The 20,448-nt window shown below is 36.8% G+C and overlaps 1 protein-coding gene across 2 annotated transcripts in view; it reads right to left on the bottom strand.

Annotated features, from left to right (window-relative positions):
* Positions 1 to 8,418: 8,418 nt before the first annotated feature.
* The window catches only part of LOC309590449 (TLC domain-containing protein 4-B-like), a 39,115-nt gene continuing 27,085 nt past the window's right edge, over positions 8,419 to 20,448 (bottom strand). For both annotated transcript variants that reach the window (XM_082311662.1, XM_082311663.1), the window contains exons 4-7: positions 16,805 to 16,863; positions 14,866 to 14,960; positions 12,608 to 12,681; positions 8,419 to 9,158 (exon numbers count right to left, since the gene is read on the bottom strand). In XM_082311662.1, the coding sequence (XP_082167788.1) occupies positions 8,843 to 9,158; positions 12,608 to 12,681; positions 14,866 to 14,960; positions 16,805 to 16,863 (544 nt within the window). In that variant the 3' untranslated portion in view covers positions 8,419 to 8,842. The remainder of the gene's footprint in view (positions 9,159 to 12,607; positions 12,682 to 14,865; positions 14,961 to 16,804; positions 16,864 to 20,448) is intronic.

Below are 20,448 nucleotides of genomic sequence, written 5' to 3'. Positions count from 1 at the left end.
CATTACAAACGTATAATGATTAGAACCGATCAAAACCCAATTTTTTTAAAAACATGCTATTTCATTGGAGCAATTAAAAATAAAATTAAAGTAGGAAGGGATTTAAGCTTCAAGTGGCCCAGTTATAACATTAACTTGGGATGAAGAAAATCCAAATTCAAATCTGGAAGAGGGGTCTCTTGCACCCTCTGTATGTATTTTGGTGTAAAGAAAGAAATGAGTGATTCTTTCCCATTTCTTTTGAAAAAGACCAGAAAGAGTAATAAAGACAAATTCTAAACCGCACTTAAGCAGTTCTAACAAGCACTGTTTCAGATGATCTAACTACCCGAATCAAAAAACTTTTATACATTCCTGTCCAGAGTGCTTTTAAGAACATGTTCACATACCATCTTTCAAAATAGGATCTTTCTTGAATTAACAAGGACATTGCCATTCAGTGGGAACACGAAATAAAAATACAAGTATAAAGCAATATCAAATATCCCTCCTTTCACTCATTGTAGCTCTTTTATAGTCTTTATTATGCAAGAGGAAATAGTTTCCTACCCTTTCTGTGTGCAGGAATTATTAGCACATCATATTGAGAACCTGGAGTTGGGAAAGGGGCACCATGTCAGTAGCTGAGTCTCTATTAGATGCCATAGTAAACACTATGATTGCCTCCATCATTGCCCAAGTTTTAGGCATATTTGGCTTTGCTGAAATCTCTAAGACTGCATGCACCCTAACAGCTGTGTAAGCAGCACTGGAAAAGATACAATCCTCTTAGTCTTCACTTGCTGCACTGGACAACGCAGTTTAATAATAAGAGCCTCCTGTAGACCAACTGACATCCCTGCTTCCAAATAGTCCAAGTCAGTGGCAGAACGACTCCAAGAAAAAACACATTTTCTGTCTCTGATGTTCTCAAACAGGGAACTGGTTCTACACCCTCCTCTCAAAGTACATTATGGTGTTGATGTCAGTCTGCTGCCTCCCTGCTTTCCACCATCACGCTCCACCAGAAGCAACAATTGCACTACTTATTAGTCACTGTACAGATAATGGTTTTCACCCTCTATAAGATAAGCCAAGTAGCAAATACTTTTTCCTCAATGTAAAGCATTACAAAGAACACCAAGGTCCCAATCTCAACAAAGCACACAAGCTACCCTTAGGTAAATTACACTGTGAACTCCAGAAAAGCTGAGCAAAATAGGAAGAGACTCACAGGGGTGGTCCACCATCTAAAAAATGACAGATATCCACTGTGAAGATTAAATAATTAAAAAAACGCCTCTGATGCAGAATTATCACACCAATACAAGTACAGAAAACAACAGTTTCAGCAAGAACACAGAGAGTAATAAAAAAAAGAATTGGGAGAAAATGAAGAGCAACTTTGCACCAGAACATGACAAAGAAGTGGATGTACAAAATACTCTCTACATCCTACATCTTAGGGAGAGGTAGGTTTCTCACACTTCAAGCAAGATTTGTTGAATTTGTCAGGTTAAGAATGGCTCGCTGAAAGGCCTCTCTTGTTCCCAGCCATGCTCAGTCCTTCCTTTCCACCATTCAGTGTTAAAAGCTGCCCAGTGCCAACACGAAAGCCTCCCACCAAGCCCCCATTGTCCTTCCTCAAGCAGTGGGAAATCTGACCTATATAGCATCTGACCCCACGTAACGTTGCCAGACATTCCCAGTCACTTCCAAAGAGACCGACTAGTTAATGAGTAATTTTCTACACTAACAGGGTAAAACTGGCACCCTAAGAATATCATTTACAAATGGAACTAAATTCCCCTTAAAAGATGAGAGGAAAAAAGTAAAAACCGCTGGAATGCTTCATGTTTTCTTCTAGTAATTTAACCACTGCCTAATACAAAAGAAAACTCAAAGAAACACAAGCAATTCCTGTGTTCGGAAGCCAACGGTTAAGATATAAAACAGCAGTACCTTCCCCCAGGGATGCTCAGAGAAACCTATGAGTTTTACCGCACAGTTCATGGTCCCTAGGCATACGTTCACTGCACGTGTGGAATCTAGGAACTGCCGTATTAAGGAACTTAATTGCGCATCTTAGTATTCAGTAAGGGACTGTGTAGTGCATCACATTTATAATACGCTGACAACAGTAGCTCTTTATCCCTAGAGCCTTCAGACAACCGTCCAGCTTATGTCCTGAAACACGTGGTGTTACAATACAGTGCAATATAATTACACTACCTGATATAAACATAAATTTTTCTTCAATACACAACAAAATTTATAGTTTAAGTTACATTCATGGCCCCAGTGATGTCCTACATAGAATCTCACCCTTTAAAAGTCCAGGCACCCGAACAACAGCGTGGCTCAGACCTTGTACTCCCTCCCCACCTTTTTTTTTAAATAAAAAAAGATACAGCACAAAATTTCAAGATACCATATAAGCCTGTTGTTTCTGAACTGAACCCAAAGAAAATTTTTCTTTCATGATGCATTCATCATAGGTACATAACCTATTACCATATTGAGAAAAAAAAGTCACAAAATAAGAAACTGTGTTCCTTTCCTTTATTATGAAGTACTGATACCTTGCATACAACATGCAGTTTATTGCTTATTGACATTATTGCATATATCAACGGGAAAAAAAAATAATCAGCCAATATAATTTTATGCAAGCTCCTAAACTGTTCAAACAAAATATAGAAATGCTTTACAGTATCACTGAAATGCAAACAAATAATTCAGATTTTTTTTTATAACAAAGTAAATTTAAACCCATAATACTTAATCATTCGCCTTACTATGACTGATTACTTTTATCACCAATCCACAGAATTGTTATATTGCATTTTTAAGTTATTGTGCCGTAATAAGAATAGCTACTACAATCAGGCCACATTACTATTTGAATTTAATAATGCGATCCTGACATTTTGTGACAGTATTAGTACTTACTGCAAACCAGATTGTCAAGGTTTACCAGAAATCAGTCTAGCAGAATTTACAGTTTTCGTCCTTGCTCTGCGCATAAGTTAGATCTATTTATCAAGTTTCTTTAGAAAGAGGATTATATAAACATTTTTGAATTACAGGCTCCGTTACTTATGCCTAACTTGTAACTCATTTGTTCCCAACAGTTTTTGTAATTTGGTTTTATATCAGGTTAGCTGTGCTTGCGTGTTAAATTATTTTACATATATAGGTATCTGTAGATATTAAAGAAAACAGTTTGGTATATGCATGCTAGAAACAAATCCAGGATATTTGGATGTGTGCATATTAAGTGTGCAAATTATACAGCCGAGCTCATGATTAGCCCTTTTCCTCCTTTCCCCCTATCATATGATGGATTTCTCTTGTGAAACTGGAATAGGGTTACAATAAACAAAACCAACATATCTCGCACGGCATTCAAAATGTTATGTTCTGTATTACAGCTTAGTATTAATATTTAAATGTTGCTTTCAAACCTAGCAAATTTTTAAAAATACCGAAATTTAAAAAGTTCGAAGACAATTTACATGCAACATGTTCCACTTGGGTGCAGATTCTCATATACTTAAATATTTATAGGCTCATAAAAGCATGTCCTGTCCACAAGACAAGTACAATGTTTGACATCCCACGCATAGATTAAAAATAAAGATACACTACAGAATATTTTATTTGCTTTTATATTTTCAATTTCAGTAAGTAGGAAGTTATAAATAGCACACTGAGTCATTATATGGTTGATACCAAGCCATGCTGAACTCTTCATAATTTACTCTCTCCCCTTTACATTACAACTAGATTAAAAATGTATATACATCGTTATAATCAGATGCCCTCTCAGTGCAGGACATCACACAATGAAACTGATCTCAGAAGAAATTTTGCCAAAATATTTCTTATACCAAACAATACAATTTATTCTTCATAGCTACCTTCCATTCTTTACTGAGCTATAAAGTGCTTGGTTATTATAAATAGAGCAAGAACGTCAAAGGAGGTAGCTAGTAGAGATTTGTAATGGATAGGAAACCTTACCAAGTGTTACCACCTAAAAGTATAATTTGATGCTTAATCCCAGCTCTCTCAACACCCCAAGCAGCACGTCTTTCATCTTCTCTACCATAAAAAGGACTTTTAAGTTGCTTTCAGAAAATCCCAAGACCTTCACCTGTCCAACAAAGAGATTTTACCCGGGTTTGGATGAATGTTACAGTTCATAAATACTGATCACTATTTCCATTTGAATGCAGTCAGGATCTCAGCAATGAAGTACTGTTCTTTTTCCAGCTGTCACAGATATTCCACAGATAGAGACACTCCACCAGGAACAAATCCTTCCTCGTGAAGTTGCTCGTAACCAGATAGATAATGATGTTGCACAGCAGGCTATTAAAAATAGGAAAGAGGGCTGCCCATACTTTTCAAAGTCTTCTACACTTGCGTTTTTTTCATCTGAAAATTCTAGTCCCTTTCTGTTTGCTTTATTGATGGCTTTCACCAGCAGCCAACACTGCACCAGATCCTAAGCTGGAGTAATTGTCAAGCAGCCCTTTATTTTCCTCTGAATGGCTCAGCAGAAGCATCGCAAAACAATTTTACAAACTTCTCTATTAAACGATCTTTTACGGAAAGCTTGTATGTACATATACTTAAAACACACACAAGTCCATGAGGAAAAGTCCTCTTCATACAGCAATCAACAACTAATAACCCACTTTATACAGCTTGAACATTTTAAAGAATAAAGTTTCATTTTCCACTGTGAACAGAGACATAGAAATACCTAGACCTTTCTGCTACGTACCAGTCTGCTGTTGTCCCAACCACAGCAGTAGGAAGACATCTGGATCTCTATACTTGCATTCTCAAAGTCTCCTCCACCTCTCCTCTTTAAACCTGCTTGAACGCATTTGCTCACTTGTGTAAGCTTTTACTCTTAGGTTAACATTAGTTCTGCAGTATGAGTAATCTTCTCCCATAATTTTCTAAGGAAAGATGGAAGCAATTCTCTTCCAGACACTAATTAATTTAATTTTTAATAAATTTTAATACAAAATTTGGAATTGTTAAAAATTTATATATAAAGTCAGCTCCCCTCATTTTCCCGTGCATAGGATATTTTTCATTATTCAATAGATTTTATTTTTTACGCAATTAAGTTATTAAATTATTCAGCTCACTCAAGATAGCATGTATTTATAGAGGTAGAGTAGGCTTCAGAGATGTGATTCTTACCACTGAAGAATGCGCACAGATAACCCATAAAGCATCTCTGTAGCGTAAGGCTCTCGACTTCATTGAAATCCACTGGAACACTCGCTGAGAAAATGAGTATTTGAAGTGCATTTCCTCTCTGCAAGTACTGTATCCATAGATCAATTATAAAAGCAAAACTTGACCTACCATTCCCCTGTAGTAGTTCTGAAAGTGGTATTTACTCATCTTTTGATGAAAAAGTAAAGCCATAAAAAAGGGAAGCTTGCATTCCTACGTACAGCCTTACTGGTACAAATAGACTCTCCCATGATCATCGTGCTAATTTTATGTCACCTGGTACTGAAGAATGTAAAAGAAAAGAAAATCAAGATATCTGAGTGTTTTTTACAAGATTAACTGCTTCCATTAAATACGTCCATGGCAAAGACACCTGGTGACATACCAAGAGTCTGCTTTTACACTAGGCAATGCATCTGTTAAAAATAGAAGTTTTAAGCCACTAATAAGATAATACTACATTCTAAAGGTAGCATTTATTACAATGCTACTTATCATGCATTTACTTTTTTGCATTAAAAAAGCAAAGACACAAGCTTGCAACATCAAATTTCATCAATATTTTGCCACAGTTTTTAAATTAATAAAGTGCAATTGAAAAATGGGTGCCACAGCTATCTAATTTGCTGTATTATAAGCTTTTAATGGCAGGTAAAAAGTGCCCTATACTAATGTACATCACAACTTTGCAGACTGTTTACTACAGTCCTTGCCGAATACACAAGTGTTAATAATTTTTGTTCATTAGAAAGTTGTCTTTTTGACACATAGTAGATGCATCAGGATATAACTGTAATACATTACATTAACAAATTAGAAAATTGAAACCTAATGCATTGCAAAATATTGTTTTAATTACACTAATTTTGTACAGCAATCCAAAATATTACACGTTTTAAAATAATTATCCCACTGCCCTTCCACTCTGGATTGTTGCCCGATGTGTATTATGCAGGTTTTTTTCTTCCATCTAGTTTTAACTTAAATTTTATTATAGCTTGACTTTCCCCCCCCCCGCCCCATCAGACACAAGTGAAGGAAACAGACCATTTTAATTAGTGTTCTCCATTGAAAACAAAATTAAAATACTGAAATATTAAATATTAAAGATTAATGCTAAGAAAGGATGAATTTCAAAAAGTTTTCATGAGTTACCCCTTTAAGAGTTGCACCAAATCATCTTCCTTATCAGTTTTTTTATCCTACTTCCCAAATAACAAAAGTAGACTTCTGCTTTCAAACATATTCTCCAAAATATTTGAATTTGCAAATTTAAAATTTATTTTAGAAAGGAACAAGCTATCACAAAATGATTCCCTGATCTAATGACTTAAACAGCACAAGAAGAAAGTATTTCATTTACACCTTTAAATCATGAAGGTGATACAAACGTAGAGCCTTTGTACGTAGCCTGGATTTTGCATTAGATACACTGAAACCACTATTTTAAAAGATACCAGGTTCTGATTCTGCAAATTAGTATAAAAGGGAGTCTGTTTCTTTCAGCAAAGCAGGGCACAGGATCAACTCACAAAGACTATGGAATTACTGGTACTCAAATAAGGTACTGCGCTTACTCAAATCATACAGCTAAACAGATTAATTGCTAACTTTCCCAAGGCATAAACAGATCTTTTGTCTGCAGGCTTGTGAAGTATTGAAAAGCACAGAATCTAAAAAAAACCAGAAGTATTAACAATCCTTGAGACCTCCCTTAACAAGGCCGGATTGGGAAGCGGTTTTGGAAAAACGCCTGCCCAGTTAAACAGCAGAACTAGGCTTACAAAAGTGCGTGTTATGCTAGCCCAAACAACACTTCAGACAAAACTTCATTTTAAGGGGGGAACTAAACTCATCACAGCCACCTTGGGTTGCAAGGCATTTCAGGCTACGCAGCCCTCTTGGGGTCTCAGAGACATCGGAAGAAGGGAGCGCTGCGTCCCTCACCCACGAGCACGGTGTTGGGGCACTCACACCTCCGACTACAGAGGGGAGAGCTCACGTCACCCAGCTTCGTTAGAGGGAGCAGCACAAGAGGAAAGCTAATTATGCTACACAGGGTAAAAAATTTGTCTTTTTGCTTAAAAATAAATTGCTTAAACAGGTTGCTATAATAATTGGGAAGTACTGAGTGAAAATGGATACTTTTAGCACACCTTACCAGAAGGTATAACAAATAACAAGTAATGTCAAAAAACAAATAAAAAAAACCCACCAAGGACAAAAACAAGTTAATGAGTCCCAATTCAGATACGGTTTAAAGTAAGCAACACAAAACCAAACTACACACAAATACAGCTCTCAAAATCATTTAAAACTAAAACAAAAACCAGAATTTCCTCAAATTGTATTATAAATTAGATTCTAGACTATTCCTAGATGGTAAGATTCCTCTGTGATGGCCTCCAAACCTTTAAGTTTGTGGAAGAAGGGACAGAGTACCTATTGACAAATTAATAGTTTAAAAAAAAGCCAAAAAACCCAGTTGTGCCTACAGAAGTGAACCGTCATTCGACAGAATTACCGTACGGCTTTACAGAAGTTTGGCACAGTTAATTCAAGAATGCTTTTAGTCGACACCTCAGATTTCCGATGTGATTAGCAAGGAAAATGTGAGAAAAAACCTCAACACTTCATATCAAATGGGTCATTTCTGTGATTAAAAAAAAAAAAAAAGTATTACAGTAAAAGTTACACATCACATATACAGAAGAATTTTGTCTCTTTACTACTAAACTTCGCATCCAAATAGCCAATGGTTAAAAAAACTCTGAGGAGAGTTGCAGCACTTCTCAAAGGTAGTAGCAGCAAAGGAAAAAGCACTCCAGTAAGAACTATGCTGTTTCCACACCTACTAACTTCTGAAAAAAATTCCACGGGCAATTTAGAAGACGTACTATTGCATGTAATCTAACACAGCAAAAGTGAATCCTTCCCATCAAAATCAGAGAATTTTAACAATTTTTAAGATATTCTGTAGTCTTATAATACAGCATTTTAGATAAAATTATTTCATAAATTTCCCAAAATGGTTTGCATTCATATAAGGCAGAACAAAAAGCAGTAAAAGACTTCACAAAATTAAAGCTAAATTTTTAGCTTTTCTTGCAAAAATTAAAAAGTTGTCAAGAATGAAATCTTGATTGCTATTCCTAGAAGAAAACATAGAAACGTGCCAGGAAAATTGCACCATATCAGGAGTTTGGGGATTTTTTTTTGTTTTCTAAAAAAAGAGATGTCAGTATTCACTGGATTTATAAAACACGTTAATCTGAGAAACCTGAGTGAAACACTTCAAACACACTGGTGGACAACAAGCAAGTAACCAGTCTGCTCCTTTCTAATTTCAGTAGCTTGTAACTGCTTAGAACAGACACGCGGAACTCATTTGTGTGAGCCTTTGCTTTTATTCCTCACCGGACAGGATCCGTAAAGCGTGGCCCTGGGTGTGCAGGCAGTGTGGCTAGGGAAAGAGTAAGATCAGTACAGAGGTAATACCTTGTTTCCTTAAGAGGAGCATTCCATGGCAGAAATGTGCACTGTTTCAGTGAACCCAAATTATTTTCATAGCAGAAATTTCATTTTATGCATATGATTTCTAGTCAGATTTTCCATTTCTATGAGTTTTGGCTTCCTCCTGTCCGATAAGACAAATGACTTTGTAGCATCCTTTTGCAATTTTGACCATCCACATTACGTTCATAACATCCAAGACAACACTTGAGATAATCCAGGCACTCTGGGCTGCAAATCCTAACCTCTGGAAAGCCTCTGTTCCAAATGAAGAAATTACATGGCTGTAATATATAGGCATGACGGCGATCCTCACCACGAAGAACACAACTGTCATCAGCACACCATTGATGATGTTGGCCTTTGAAGATTTGGGATATCCCAGTACTTCAAAAAACCACCTGCAAAAGAAGTGTTCACAGATACCAGGCAGACTTGAAGCCATCTCATTAAAAAATTATTTTATTTCTTTTTTTTTTAATTAATCATTTAATTTATTAATTGCTTCTGCCCTTCTTATTTCTAAATTATTGCACCGTGTCTTGGCTTAGTTGCAAATTCTTCTGCTCGGCCACATTTTTTTCCCCACTTAAGCAGTGTGTGATATCCAGTACATTGCAGAATAAAATTTAGAAAATCCTGATCTGAATTGTAAACCAGTTGACAACCAACATGCTTTTCAGTGACTATTGTGTAATACACTATAATTCAAATTCTCTTTTAAAATGATAAATACAAATTTATTACTTGTTACTATAGTTTGCACCAATGAGCAACTAAAATTCTATTTGTTTCCCTCAAAGCAATTCTAGTACTGTATTTGGACATGGTAATCTAGATAGAGCTCTAATTTCCAGTTTCTCAGATTTGGGATTTTCTGACTGCTTCTGTTCAGCCCGAAACCAGAACTTCAGAACCAGACATTGTAAATGGCACTGGATCATGTCACAGCTAGGTATGTTATGCAATGAAAAAGATAAATCTAAAGCCCCCTCCCCCACTACTACTACTGGGTCTTTAAAAAAAAAATCTTGCATATCAATTCCTTAGTAGACAGGCATAACTTATCTATTGCCTAGAACACAGAACCTGTGGGTTGAATTCCTAGAAAAGGAACAACAAACTCTAATTCTTTATCATTCACACTTAAACCAGAATAAACGCAAGGAAAATTTGTGCAACAATGGCAGGTTAAAGACAGGACCGGAGGAAAGTTACTTAAATCACTGTATTCGTGATGAGGGATGGGGAAGGAAGTGGAATAATCAATTTATTTTCAAGAAGATATGAGGGTAAAACTGTTTAACAAAATAACAGTTCTAGAACTGGTTTTAAAAGTAATTTTTAATTTAATTACCTACAGATTACAACCTAGGTAATTACAGATGTACTAAAAAGATTTGCCAGACATCCAGCTCTAACAGAAATACTCCAGGAATTCATTAAGAGTGCAACGGAGACAATTAAAATCCAGGCACTCCAGGTGGGATACCTCACCACAGAAACACTTACTGGGACGATGAAAAGAGAGACCTGATATATTTGGTCAGACTAACAATCAGGGCCTGTACTTTTGTTAGTGTATACAATGAAGATTCCAAAAGTAATATAAAAAAGGGTTTTAAAATATGCTGCAATGTGCCAGTATAGGTAACTGTTCTAAAAAAGGGTAAGTGGACTTAGCAACTTCCCTCTCCCAGGAAATTAAAAAAAAAAAAAAAAAGAAAAAAAGGCAGTAAATCATAGTTATCATTACAATTTTACCCACCACAGTTCATTATTAATTACATAAATGCTGATACTGACATTAAAAGATATACATGCTTGGCATGGAGACAACCTCTAATTAGATATCCCTAACACCACACACAGGAAATACGAAGAAAATACTACAGTTCTGAGATTAGAATATCATTTTATATTTTAATAATAGCTCTTTTGGTAATACTAAGAATGCAAACAAGAAACATAATGTAAGTCATTATCCACTACTTACTATCTTAAGGGTCTGGTTCTTTTCAAATTTAATAGAAAAAAGAAAAAAAAACCCAAACATTCATGCACTAATGAGATGACATTCCTTAGTGCAAGGGACTTCATCATCTCCTATGGAGATTTCAGTTTTTCTGAGAAAGCAGTAAATGTGGGTATTCAAAGATACATGATCTCACCATAGGCATTTTAAAAGTCTATGATATATTACTTTTAATAGCCAGATGTATCATGATACTTTCTAATGCCACAGTCTGAAAGGTAAGCATCAGTATAGGTACCACTTAAACCCAGGATGAATTCCTATCTCAGTAGAAGTCAGTTGGGAGAACAGCCATTCACTAGGACATGAATTTCAATACAGAAACCTAGAATATAATACCACCTTTTTTCATTGTCTTACTCTCCTTTTCCTCATATTACTAAAATAAGTTTAAAAAGTGTTTGTTGACTCCTCAGTTTCTCTGTGCACATGGAGTACAGACTACATTAGACTATAATCTCCTACTCAGCTGCGCTTGGGCAAATGAAAGCAACCTCTGGAGAGCTCCATTATCCCACCCTGCCCTCCTGTAAGTTGAATTTGCCAAGCTAATGTTCGAAAAGGATCTCAGCACAATCTTTTTTATTCTTAGAGATCCGAGGAATGCTACAGTCTCGTAAAATACTTCAGAGTTTACAGTCACAATGCAGTAATGGGTAATACTCAGATACCCTGTTTGCAGGAGGATTACAGTTCCTGTTTTCCTTACAAACATTATTTTTTCTCTACCAGACACCTGGAAAAAAAAAAAAAAAAAAACAGATGCCACACATGTAGGATCAGTAAAGCAGAAACACACCCCAAAAAGTATGGGTGAGGAACAGGCATCTGATACACTGAAAAATCTGATCCTACATTGCAAAAAAAACAGAGAAAGAGGAGAGGACTGCAGCACGGCCCTATACCAAAGCCTCTCTCCTGAAGTGAAGTCTTCCTGGGGGAAATCCCTGTCCCCAGCTGGGTAATGGTGGCTACGGAGGGAGGAGAGAGGCCACCCTCCCCAGAGCACCGGGAAATTCCATTGACCGCTTTCCCCTACCTGCGGTGCGTGGCGTTATCACGCTCTTTTTCTGATACTCATAGCAGCAATTCTAGTAGCAACGCTATAACCAGAAGCCATGGCTGGCTTGGGCTGACACGGAGCTCTGCAACAGAGCCTTCTGCCACGTTCTTCTCTGATCACAAGTGTGAAGATTAACCATTCCAGATATATTTAGGTGCTTTACTATTTTTCTAATCTAAGTGCTCAAAATAAATTTCCAGAACTATTTTTGAAAGCAAATAAAGAATATACTTTTATATTATTCTATGTATTCATATGCATATATTAATATTGATCTATATATGTGCAATATTGCAAAATAAACTTCAAATTATCTAGGGCAATGCAATTCAATTCCAGGATTCTGATGACAATGTCATCTTCCTTCTTTTCCTGGTCCATGATACTAAGAAAAAAAATCCCGATTGAAAATAATGGCTTTATTATAATAATTAAATGAATATACAAAGGTTAATAAACAATATTATATTTGTTAATTTTTTTGTTCAGTAGTTTCATAAAAATTTGGCATTTCGTATGAAGGCTGGTCTACTCTAAAATGGAAATCAGCGGTGAATACATTAGTTACATTGTTGCAGCTATAGCAGCAAAAAGTTTTCATAGCAAAAAAGTTTCTACATAGTAATCTTTAGTTCAATATATATAAATTCCTTTTCAGTAGACATTCAACAACAAAAAAAAACTTCCTAAGTGACAGAAATAATAATACAGATTAAAATTTAGAACTATGCAAAAATTCCCTAACCACTTACCGCTGATTGACAAAAGGAGTGGAGAACTCTGCAAGCAGACGGAAGTTTCCAAAGTAAGCCAACAGACCTTTGCTCTGGTTAGCAAAACAAAATAGACATACAAAAATCAACAACGTAGATGTGAAATCTTGATTAAAGTCTTCAAGTATACACGGAATGATACAACGTCTCAACTTCTTTATTAAAACTGATAATAAGTGAGTTTGCTAGCTGTGGCCAACTTCCTTATAATTTCAAAATGAGGTTTACTACAAAAGCTGCAATTGTCCTTCAGGTATCTCGAATCAGTAGTTTCTTACTTTAAATAAATCTTTAAAAGACTTACAGTTAAGTGGCCATGGAAAGCTAGCTAGAGAAGACTGGCATAGGTAGTCATAGGTTGTAATTATAATGATACTATTACTGTCTAAGAGAATTATAAATATTTTGGATTTCTCAATGTTTAATCAAGCCCAAACAGAAACACTGTAAGCTAAAGAAAAATGTCCCTGCATTGTTTTAGGAACGTAATTTGCCAAAGTGAAGATGAATTCTTATTTGGCAGCAGAAAGGGCACATAAAGCCCTTTCTTCTCTCCTCCCCACTGCAGGGGAAGCCCTTTCCACCAGCTCTGTCGTAGTCCCTGCCGTGCCCTGTGGGCTGGAAGAAGAGCACATCTTCTCCGTGCTGGTATCCAGATAACTGTGTGGTACGTTTACACCGATACACGTTGTAACTGAGCACTTTCCTCCAAGTGACAAAGTACAGCATAGCCTCTGCCTTATCGTTTGGTTGTGCTGGAAATAGTATCCCATTACACAATGGCTGGGTAAGCAGCAGTTTGCAGATGTAGAGATAAAAAGATTTTTTCAAAAAATTTCAGTAGGTCTCCTGAACAACCTGTGGAGCGTGTGTCCATCATTCCTCTTTCCCTGACCGAGCGTGCTAATACCCTCTACTTCAGTCAGTTCGCACTACACCAAACAGAAAATCTGTGTTCTTAAACAAATTCTCTCCTATCTTCAAGAGCAATTTTTGAAATAAGATACTTATGAGTAACTTTCTCTGAAGATAAGAGAATGAGAGTGACACACAGACATCCAAGGGCAGAGCTAGATCCAAATAATAACTGCTTTAAAAGAAGTTCACACTAACACTACGCTATTTGCTCCAGAAACAACTAATGAATTTTCTGCATCAGGGATTAGCCTTGGTAGTGTTATTTTCATTTCTCTAATATTCAGCTCTAATTCACTTTCATCTGTGATAATATTAGTAGGTCTAATTATCTTCGACCTGAAACAGAGTATTTACTTGTCAGTGTACTTCATCCCCTTTAAACCGTTACATGGGAAATCTGACAGTAATCTGGCATCTCGACGCTTTTAATATTGTAAGCCTGGGATTCACACAGTAGGCAGGGAAAGAAATGTGGTAAATGAAGTAAATTGTATTTTATAAGATGTCTTTATTTACTGAATGAGCTTTTCAGAAGAAATTCAGGAGCATTATTCTGGAGGTCAATGGGATTTCTACCAAGTCACATGGGCATCTTTGAGAAATTCCAGCAGCAGCAAAGAGTAACAAAGTTCGTCTTTTTCTAGAACAGTGTCCTTCTCTTCCCCTTTTCCCTTCAATGTATGTACACCACAGATATTTATAGATATATACAGTTAATCAACCATTGTTTCCCCACCAAAGTAACCTTAAACAAGAAGTCTCAAAGGATCAGTTTGTGTCATAACAAATTTTAAAAAATAGATAAATAAAATGGGGAAAAAAAAAAACACAAACAAAAAAAACAGAAAAAACACAACCAGCTGATTGTAGTACATTCACCAGAGTTAGGGATCACTGACCTTTGGCCTTGCAAATACAATCACAAGCAGAACATAACCACTTGAAACCATTTCTTTCTAATTTTCCAATTAAATATTCAGACTTGTGGTTTTATTTGAAACCCCTTTCTAAAACCATGTGAAAAGCCCCTCTGTCAAAGTCTCTCTACAGCAAAAACTGAGAAAAGTTTTAATTTCAGCAGTTAAACAAGTTACACGTTTTTGTTGAAAGACTATAACGTTGGAAAGGCATGCAGTTACCACAAATGACTGATAAAACCATTTAGAAAGTAATGATGACTGAAAATATAAATATGCCTTTCACAAAGCTAATACACCAACCAGTGAAGAATTTTTTTAAACATTAAGCAAATGAGATCTAGAAAAGCACTGTCTTCAGTCTCATCTGCTTGTTATGTTACTGGAAAACACAGCACTCACCAGTACAAAATAGTAAGCATACAGAGCTGCCAAGTGATGCATTACAAAAAATTTGTCACCAATTGCCTTCCAGTAGTAAATAATAAGCAACAAATCTACAAGAGAAAAGAAATAATTATAAAGAACAATTTATTACACTACTATTGACCTCACAATAGTGTTTCTCTAAGTTTAGAGGTATAAATGCCAACATATGGCATCAGTAGAAACAATCTGAATTAATTATCTCTGAAGAGAACATCTTTATCCTAAAGACTTTACTGTAGTCAACGCATTAAGCAACAGTATTCTTCTAACAGTTGCCATAAATTATTACTTTCCACATCAATGGAAGTACAGAGGCAACAGCTTTAGCTGAAATATTTTGGAAGGAAAAAATGGATCCAGAATCTCACAAGAAGACTTCACACTTATGAACCCCAAAATTTGGAACAAGTGACCAAAAAAAAAAAAGGGGCGGAGGGGGGGGAATGCTACACGGCGCATAGCCAATATACAAATACATACAATAAATGCAGAGATCTATTATGGGGAACTTCTGAATCAAAAAGTAGTCATATTAGCAAACAGGGAACCATTTACCAAAAATATTTTGCAAGAGGCACTTGCAATGAGAAGCGTGTTTGCTTTATTTAATTACAATTTTCCAATTACTGCAAAAGTGATAGAGTGGACCAGAGCTAATGTTGTACGGAAAGCTTTGACAGAAAAGTTCTTTCTTGTCCCATGACGGTCTGAGATTTCAGACTATTTTCTTTCTATACTGGAACAAGCAATTTCTGCCCCTACTTTCTCCAAATGAGTAATTTGGACTGGAATACTAGTGACCAAGGTTCCAAATCAAAGACTTTACCCATGTGCCTTTCATATCTCCAGTGAGTGCCTTGATCTCTTTTATATTAGCTATCCTCAGGCAGGACTCTATATCATCTGACATAGCTGCTCCACTTCCTATTAATAATTAAACATTAACTATATAAGGAAGTGAGAGAGAATGAGTGGCCAGGTTCAGGTCTCTGTTCAAAGGCATTCATTAATTCATAATGAAAGTCTAACGCATAATTATTCAAAAATAGATACCAATGAATTTAAACATGGGAGCTGACATTCTTCTTATGGAAAAAACGGAGACTTGTATTAACCCACAGTTTAACTGGGTGTGCTGATCACCACGTTATCAGTTCTATTGGGGTAAGAAATCTAGTCTGAGAGAGAATCAAGTCCATGGCCCAGTCTCTGACCAGAGACTCCATCCTAACATGAGAAGTTTTCCCTGAAAACAGTCCAAGTCACAAGTTTTTGCTTTGATAAGTCAGCATTATCCCCCCACACGATAAAAGAAAGCTCCAAAGCATTTTGTAGCAAAATCCCCATGCCAATTTTTGTTGACAGTAAATAATTAAGAACACAAAATATATGTAGGGGTAAATGCCATACCAAGAAAATAATTGAAAATTTCCATGTTTTATACATGACTAAATTTTGGCTTAAAGTAAGACTAAATGGGGGCGGGCAGGATCTTATGGCATCATTTGCCTCAGTTTGTATTGAGGGTTACTAAGTTTCTTCTGCCAGCATTCTGAGGTCACAGGAAGAAATATGTGATAAAAGAGCTACGAGTTGTAGACACCCTGAAGGGAGCGAAGGGCACTGCTTTAACACCTTCTCAATTGGCTGAAGGACAAAACTGAGCTGGAGTTGGTGGTTGTGTATCAAACCATCATAAAGCCACGCAGTGGCACTTCGTCAGTGCCTGAGATGTTATTCCATCTTTCACATCCGCTGGCAAGATCCTTTGATTTCACCACAACCCACAACTCCATCAGCAATTTTAAAAGCCACAGTAGAAACTGTATTGTATACACATATCACATCTCCAGCATAGTGACTCAATATAAATAAACAGGTTGTGTGTGTTATATACATGTTGCATATTTACCAGAAATGAGGTAGCCTGTGGTAATAGCAATATTCAGTTTCACAATTGAAGGGTCACCCCTGTAAACATACCAAAAATACACAGTTACAGCCTTTGTAGCAAGGTAATTTGCAAAGGACGTACACATATTAAATAACATCTATCAGGTCACCTTATTCTTGGCCCATCAGTAAGACTTCACGAGATTTGGTTAAGAAAGGTCCTAGTCATGAAAATGGAGTCCTTTTCCAGCCAGATATAAGGCATCTACTAACTACCCTAACCAGAATTATCCCGTGCCTTGGGGTGGAGACTGCCCCAAGAGCCTTGCTAGAGACTAGAACTGAAACCCAGCAAGTACCCTGAGCTGGCTTCTCTGGAAACACAGGATAAAGGGAAACATCCCTGGCAGTGTCTCTTAGCACTTTAACTGACACTCTGTGTCTCCATTTTTGTTCTTCTGTCAGTGTTAAAACTTTGTTAAGGATGACAAAAATATCTTGCTCAGCTGGTGCTTTTCATATTCATAAGAGGATGGATGCTTATAGGGATAAACAGGGTAGAAGGAGACATGAAAGGAATTATTTGCCAGTTCCTTGGAGCCAAGGAACCTTAGAGGAGAAATTCTTTTCAGAGCAGTTTCACACCTTCTGGCCCTTCCCTTTTGGTGCCAAACATTCAGCAGGCAAAGCTCTTAGTAGCACACGCACAACCTCAGTTCCTCTAGGATGTTCACCAAACTTGTGAATACAGCTCAAGAAAGGGAAGCATCCACATTACAGCAAGTAACATTTGTTCTTTACTCCACTGTCTTCTGTGGATTCCTACCTTAAGGAGTTTGGTAAGCAAATCTCTTTTTCTCTGCATAAAGATCATAAACTTTTTTTTTTTAAATGAGTTGTGCATCTAATCTAGATATGTTTTTTGTAAGTACAAATTGAGCTTCAAGTGACAGGTCTACAGATTTATAAAATGTGGACTGCTTAAGACAAGCTGTGAAAGCAATCTTCTGAGAAAAAAGGAACATAACTGTGCTTACAGCCACCTCCAGTACAAAGTCTGCCTCAGCTAGAAAGCAGTAAAATGCTATTACTTAGCTATTATTTTTTAATCCTATTGGAATGAAGCAGTGGAAGAGATTTCCTGTATTATTACAATCTGTTCACTAAATTTTAAGGCTTTCTTAGTGTCTAAAACTAAGTGCTTCCCTGAGTGAGAGGGTAGCTTACAGGGATATAGAAGGACTCAGAAAACCAGAATTCTGCCATTAGGTGAGGAAAATCATTACCAGGAGAGCCTGGAGCTCACTCCATCTCTTAAGATTGGCCACAGAAGTTCTTTTAACTACAGCTTGGGACAGGAACATTTTTCCATGGCTTCAAAACCTGGCTTCATGAGCTATGTAGGTTGTGGGCTGAGCGCTTCTTTAGGTGTAGCTCTCCTGAAAGTCACAGCTAGACACAGAGCATAGACAGATGTGTTCCCACAACTTCAGCAGAAACTCTTTAAATAGTTAGAGCCCTTCGTTAGAGCTCCCAGCTGCGGCGGCAGCAGCAGCATCATAACCAAACTTGTAAGTGCTCCCAACACACTTCAGAACATCATCACCAAGATTGAGCCTGTGCTCAAGAACCTTCATGTTCTTCTCCAGAGAAGATGCAAAGGACTGAGTATATGTAATTAGTTCCTTGATATTGGTAAACATGACTTAACTGGATGAGACAGGGAATGATTCACTTCCCTTCTTTCTTTCCATGAGAATGGTCACTTTGCAACAAACCTTCTCCAGACTTTCTAAACCAACACTTCAACAATACATATGGCTGCACTGCCCATCTCTCACCTCCCTTCAAGAAGAGTCCGTGTTAGAATCCCAAATTAATCTCAATTAATGAAAAACTTAGAATTTAGTCTAAAATCTTGTAGATTTCCTGATCTGTCTCCTTGAATGGGACGTGCAAGGAAGCTTATGGGCCCTGATGTTTGCAGCCTAGTTTTGATGCAAGCAAGAGCCAGGAGTGACAAACAGGGAGTGTTTTGAATAAGCAAAAGGGAAGAGCTATCTCTTTTGTGATGCTAAGGAGGTATGTGTGGCAAATTAATTACACACGAACATGCACAGGCAGATATAACAAACAAAAAACATCCTCATGACCAACTTTCTTCAAACTTCTTTGCAGATACAGAGTCACAGTAGATAAAAATAAAATGCTAATCAAACATCAGACTTCAAGAAGTGTAATGACTGTAAAGTGGACAGTCATATGAAAAAGCCCGCTCTTCTGTGAAGCTACAAATTAATTAACTTATTTACATCTTCTCCTCCTTCTTATCTGATCTCTACCACCTCCACATTTTCTACCATGTTATTCTCACCACCTCAAAAACAAGTTCTGGATAGTCTATGTTAGCTAGTCTGTATTATGTATAGAAAAAAAGGCAAAGTGTTATGAGAAGTCCTAGACCATCAGAAAAGGTGTATGTACACAATGCTGATGCTTCCCTGTAACTTATCAATGCACCGGTCTTTATTATCCTTTGTTAGGATCTATCATATCTAGTTTCAGGCACTACCTGACAGTAATACCACATCCTCTCTCCATTGAACCCAAACCCTTGGCAGAAGTCCCGATCCCTTTCAAGACATATGGGTATCATCATTACCATGCATTTAAGCTTCATGTGAACCCAGAAGTTAGGCTGACATATATAGAGGCTCAGAACTTTTCCATTATAGATATAGGTATCTGTAAATTCCACAGAAAAGAACTGATTGGATACTGTCATACAATGACTACACAAAGATGGTGGCAATAACTAGAGGGAAAGAGCGTCTGTATCAAAACCTTCCCAGTAGTCTAAAATGGAGCATTCATGTAATGTTTTCAGGCTACCTGGGCTAGAACAGTGCAAGAAAGCTGCATAAAGAATTCCCGGATATTTACTTACAAACTACTGAAACTAGAGTCACAAATGTTTCTTGTATTGTTAATAAGAGACTCCTACAGAAAGGCTTATGCATCCTTCATATCTGTAAATGACCAAGTCCCACAGCTTATGCCTGCATTTCAAAAGGGCATTAGATTTCCAGACTGAGCAGCCTTGCAACAGTCCATCTGGCATTTCCCGTGTAATTTTTTTCCTCTTCAGTCTTATTCAATTAAAATCAAGACTATGTGGATTCAGCTGAAAATCAGTGTAAAAATGATAAGCAACTTAAGACTTTGTGTACAGCTGAGCCATAAAACAGACTGGAAAAACAAAATAGTTAAAGCTCTACATAGTCAGTTAAGGCTTTAATTACTGCGTACCAGGAACCAATATGACATATGGGGGAATGCATAGACTAATGCTAGCCATCTCATTTTTAAGAGTAACGTAGAAGTCAGCCTTAGAAGAAAACGTACATCTGCAAGTTCTGAGGAAACCACCCTGTGAGTCTGGCTTCACTGGCAGAAGAAAGCCTAACACAAAGTTGTATTTTACTCGCAGGCTGCACACAAGTACTTGCAAAACCATGGGCAATATTATGTTCGGTCTTCCTTTGCAATTAATCACTTGCATGAACATGAATTCAAATAATTGCAACTGCTTTAAATACATTAAGTGATACTTCACACATTTTAAAATTACTAGTTTAATAACTAAAAATACTGATTTCCACA

Source organism: Platalea leucorodia (assembly GCF_965183815.1).
Source record: "Platalea leucorodia genome assembly, chromosome: 5".
NCBI classification, from domain to species: domain Eukaryota; kingdom Metazoa; phylum Chordata; class Aves; order Pelecaniformes; family Threskiornithidae; genus Platalea; species Platalea leucorodia.
This window is presented reverse-complemented; position numbering and strand designations above follow the sequence as displayed.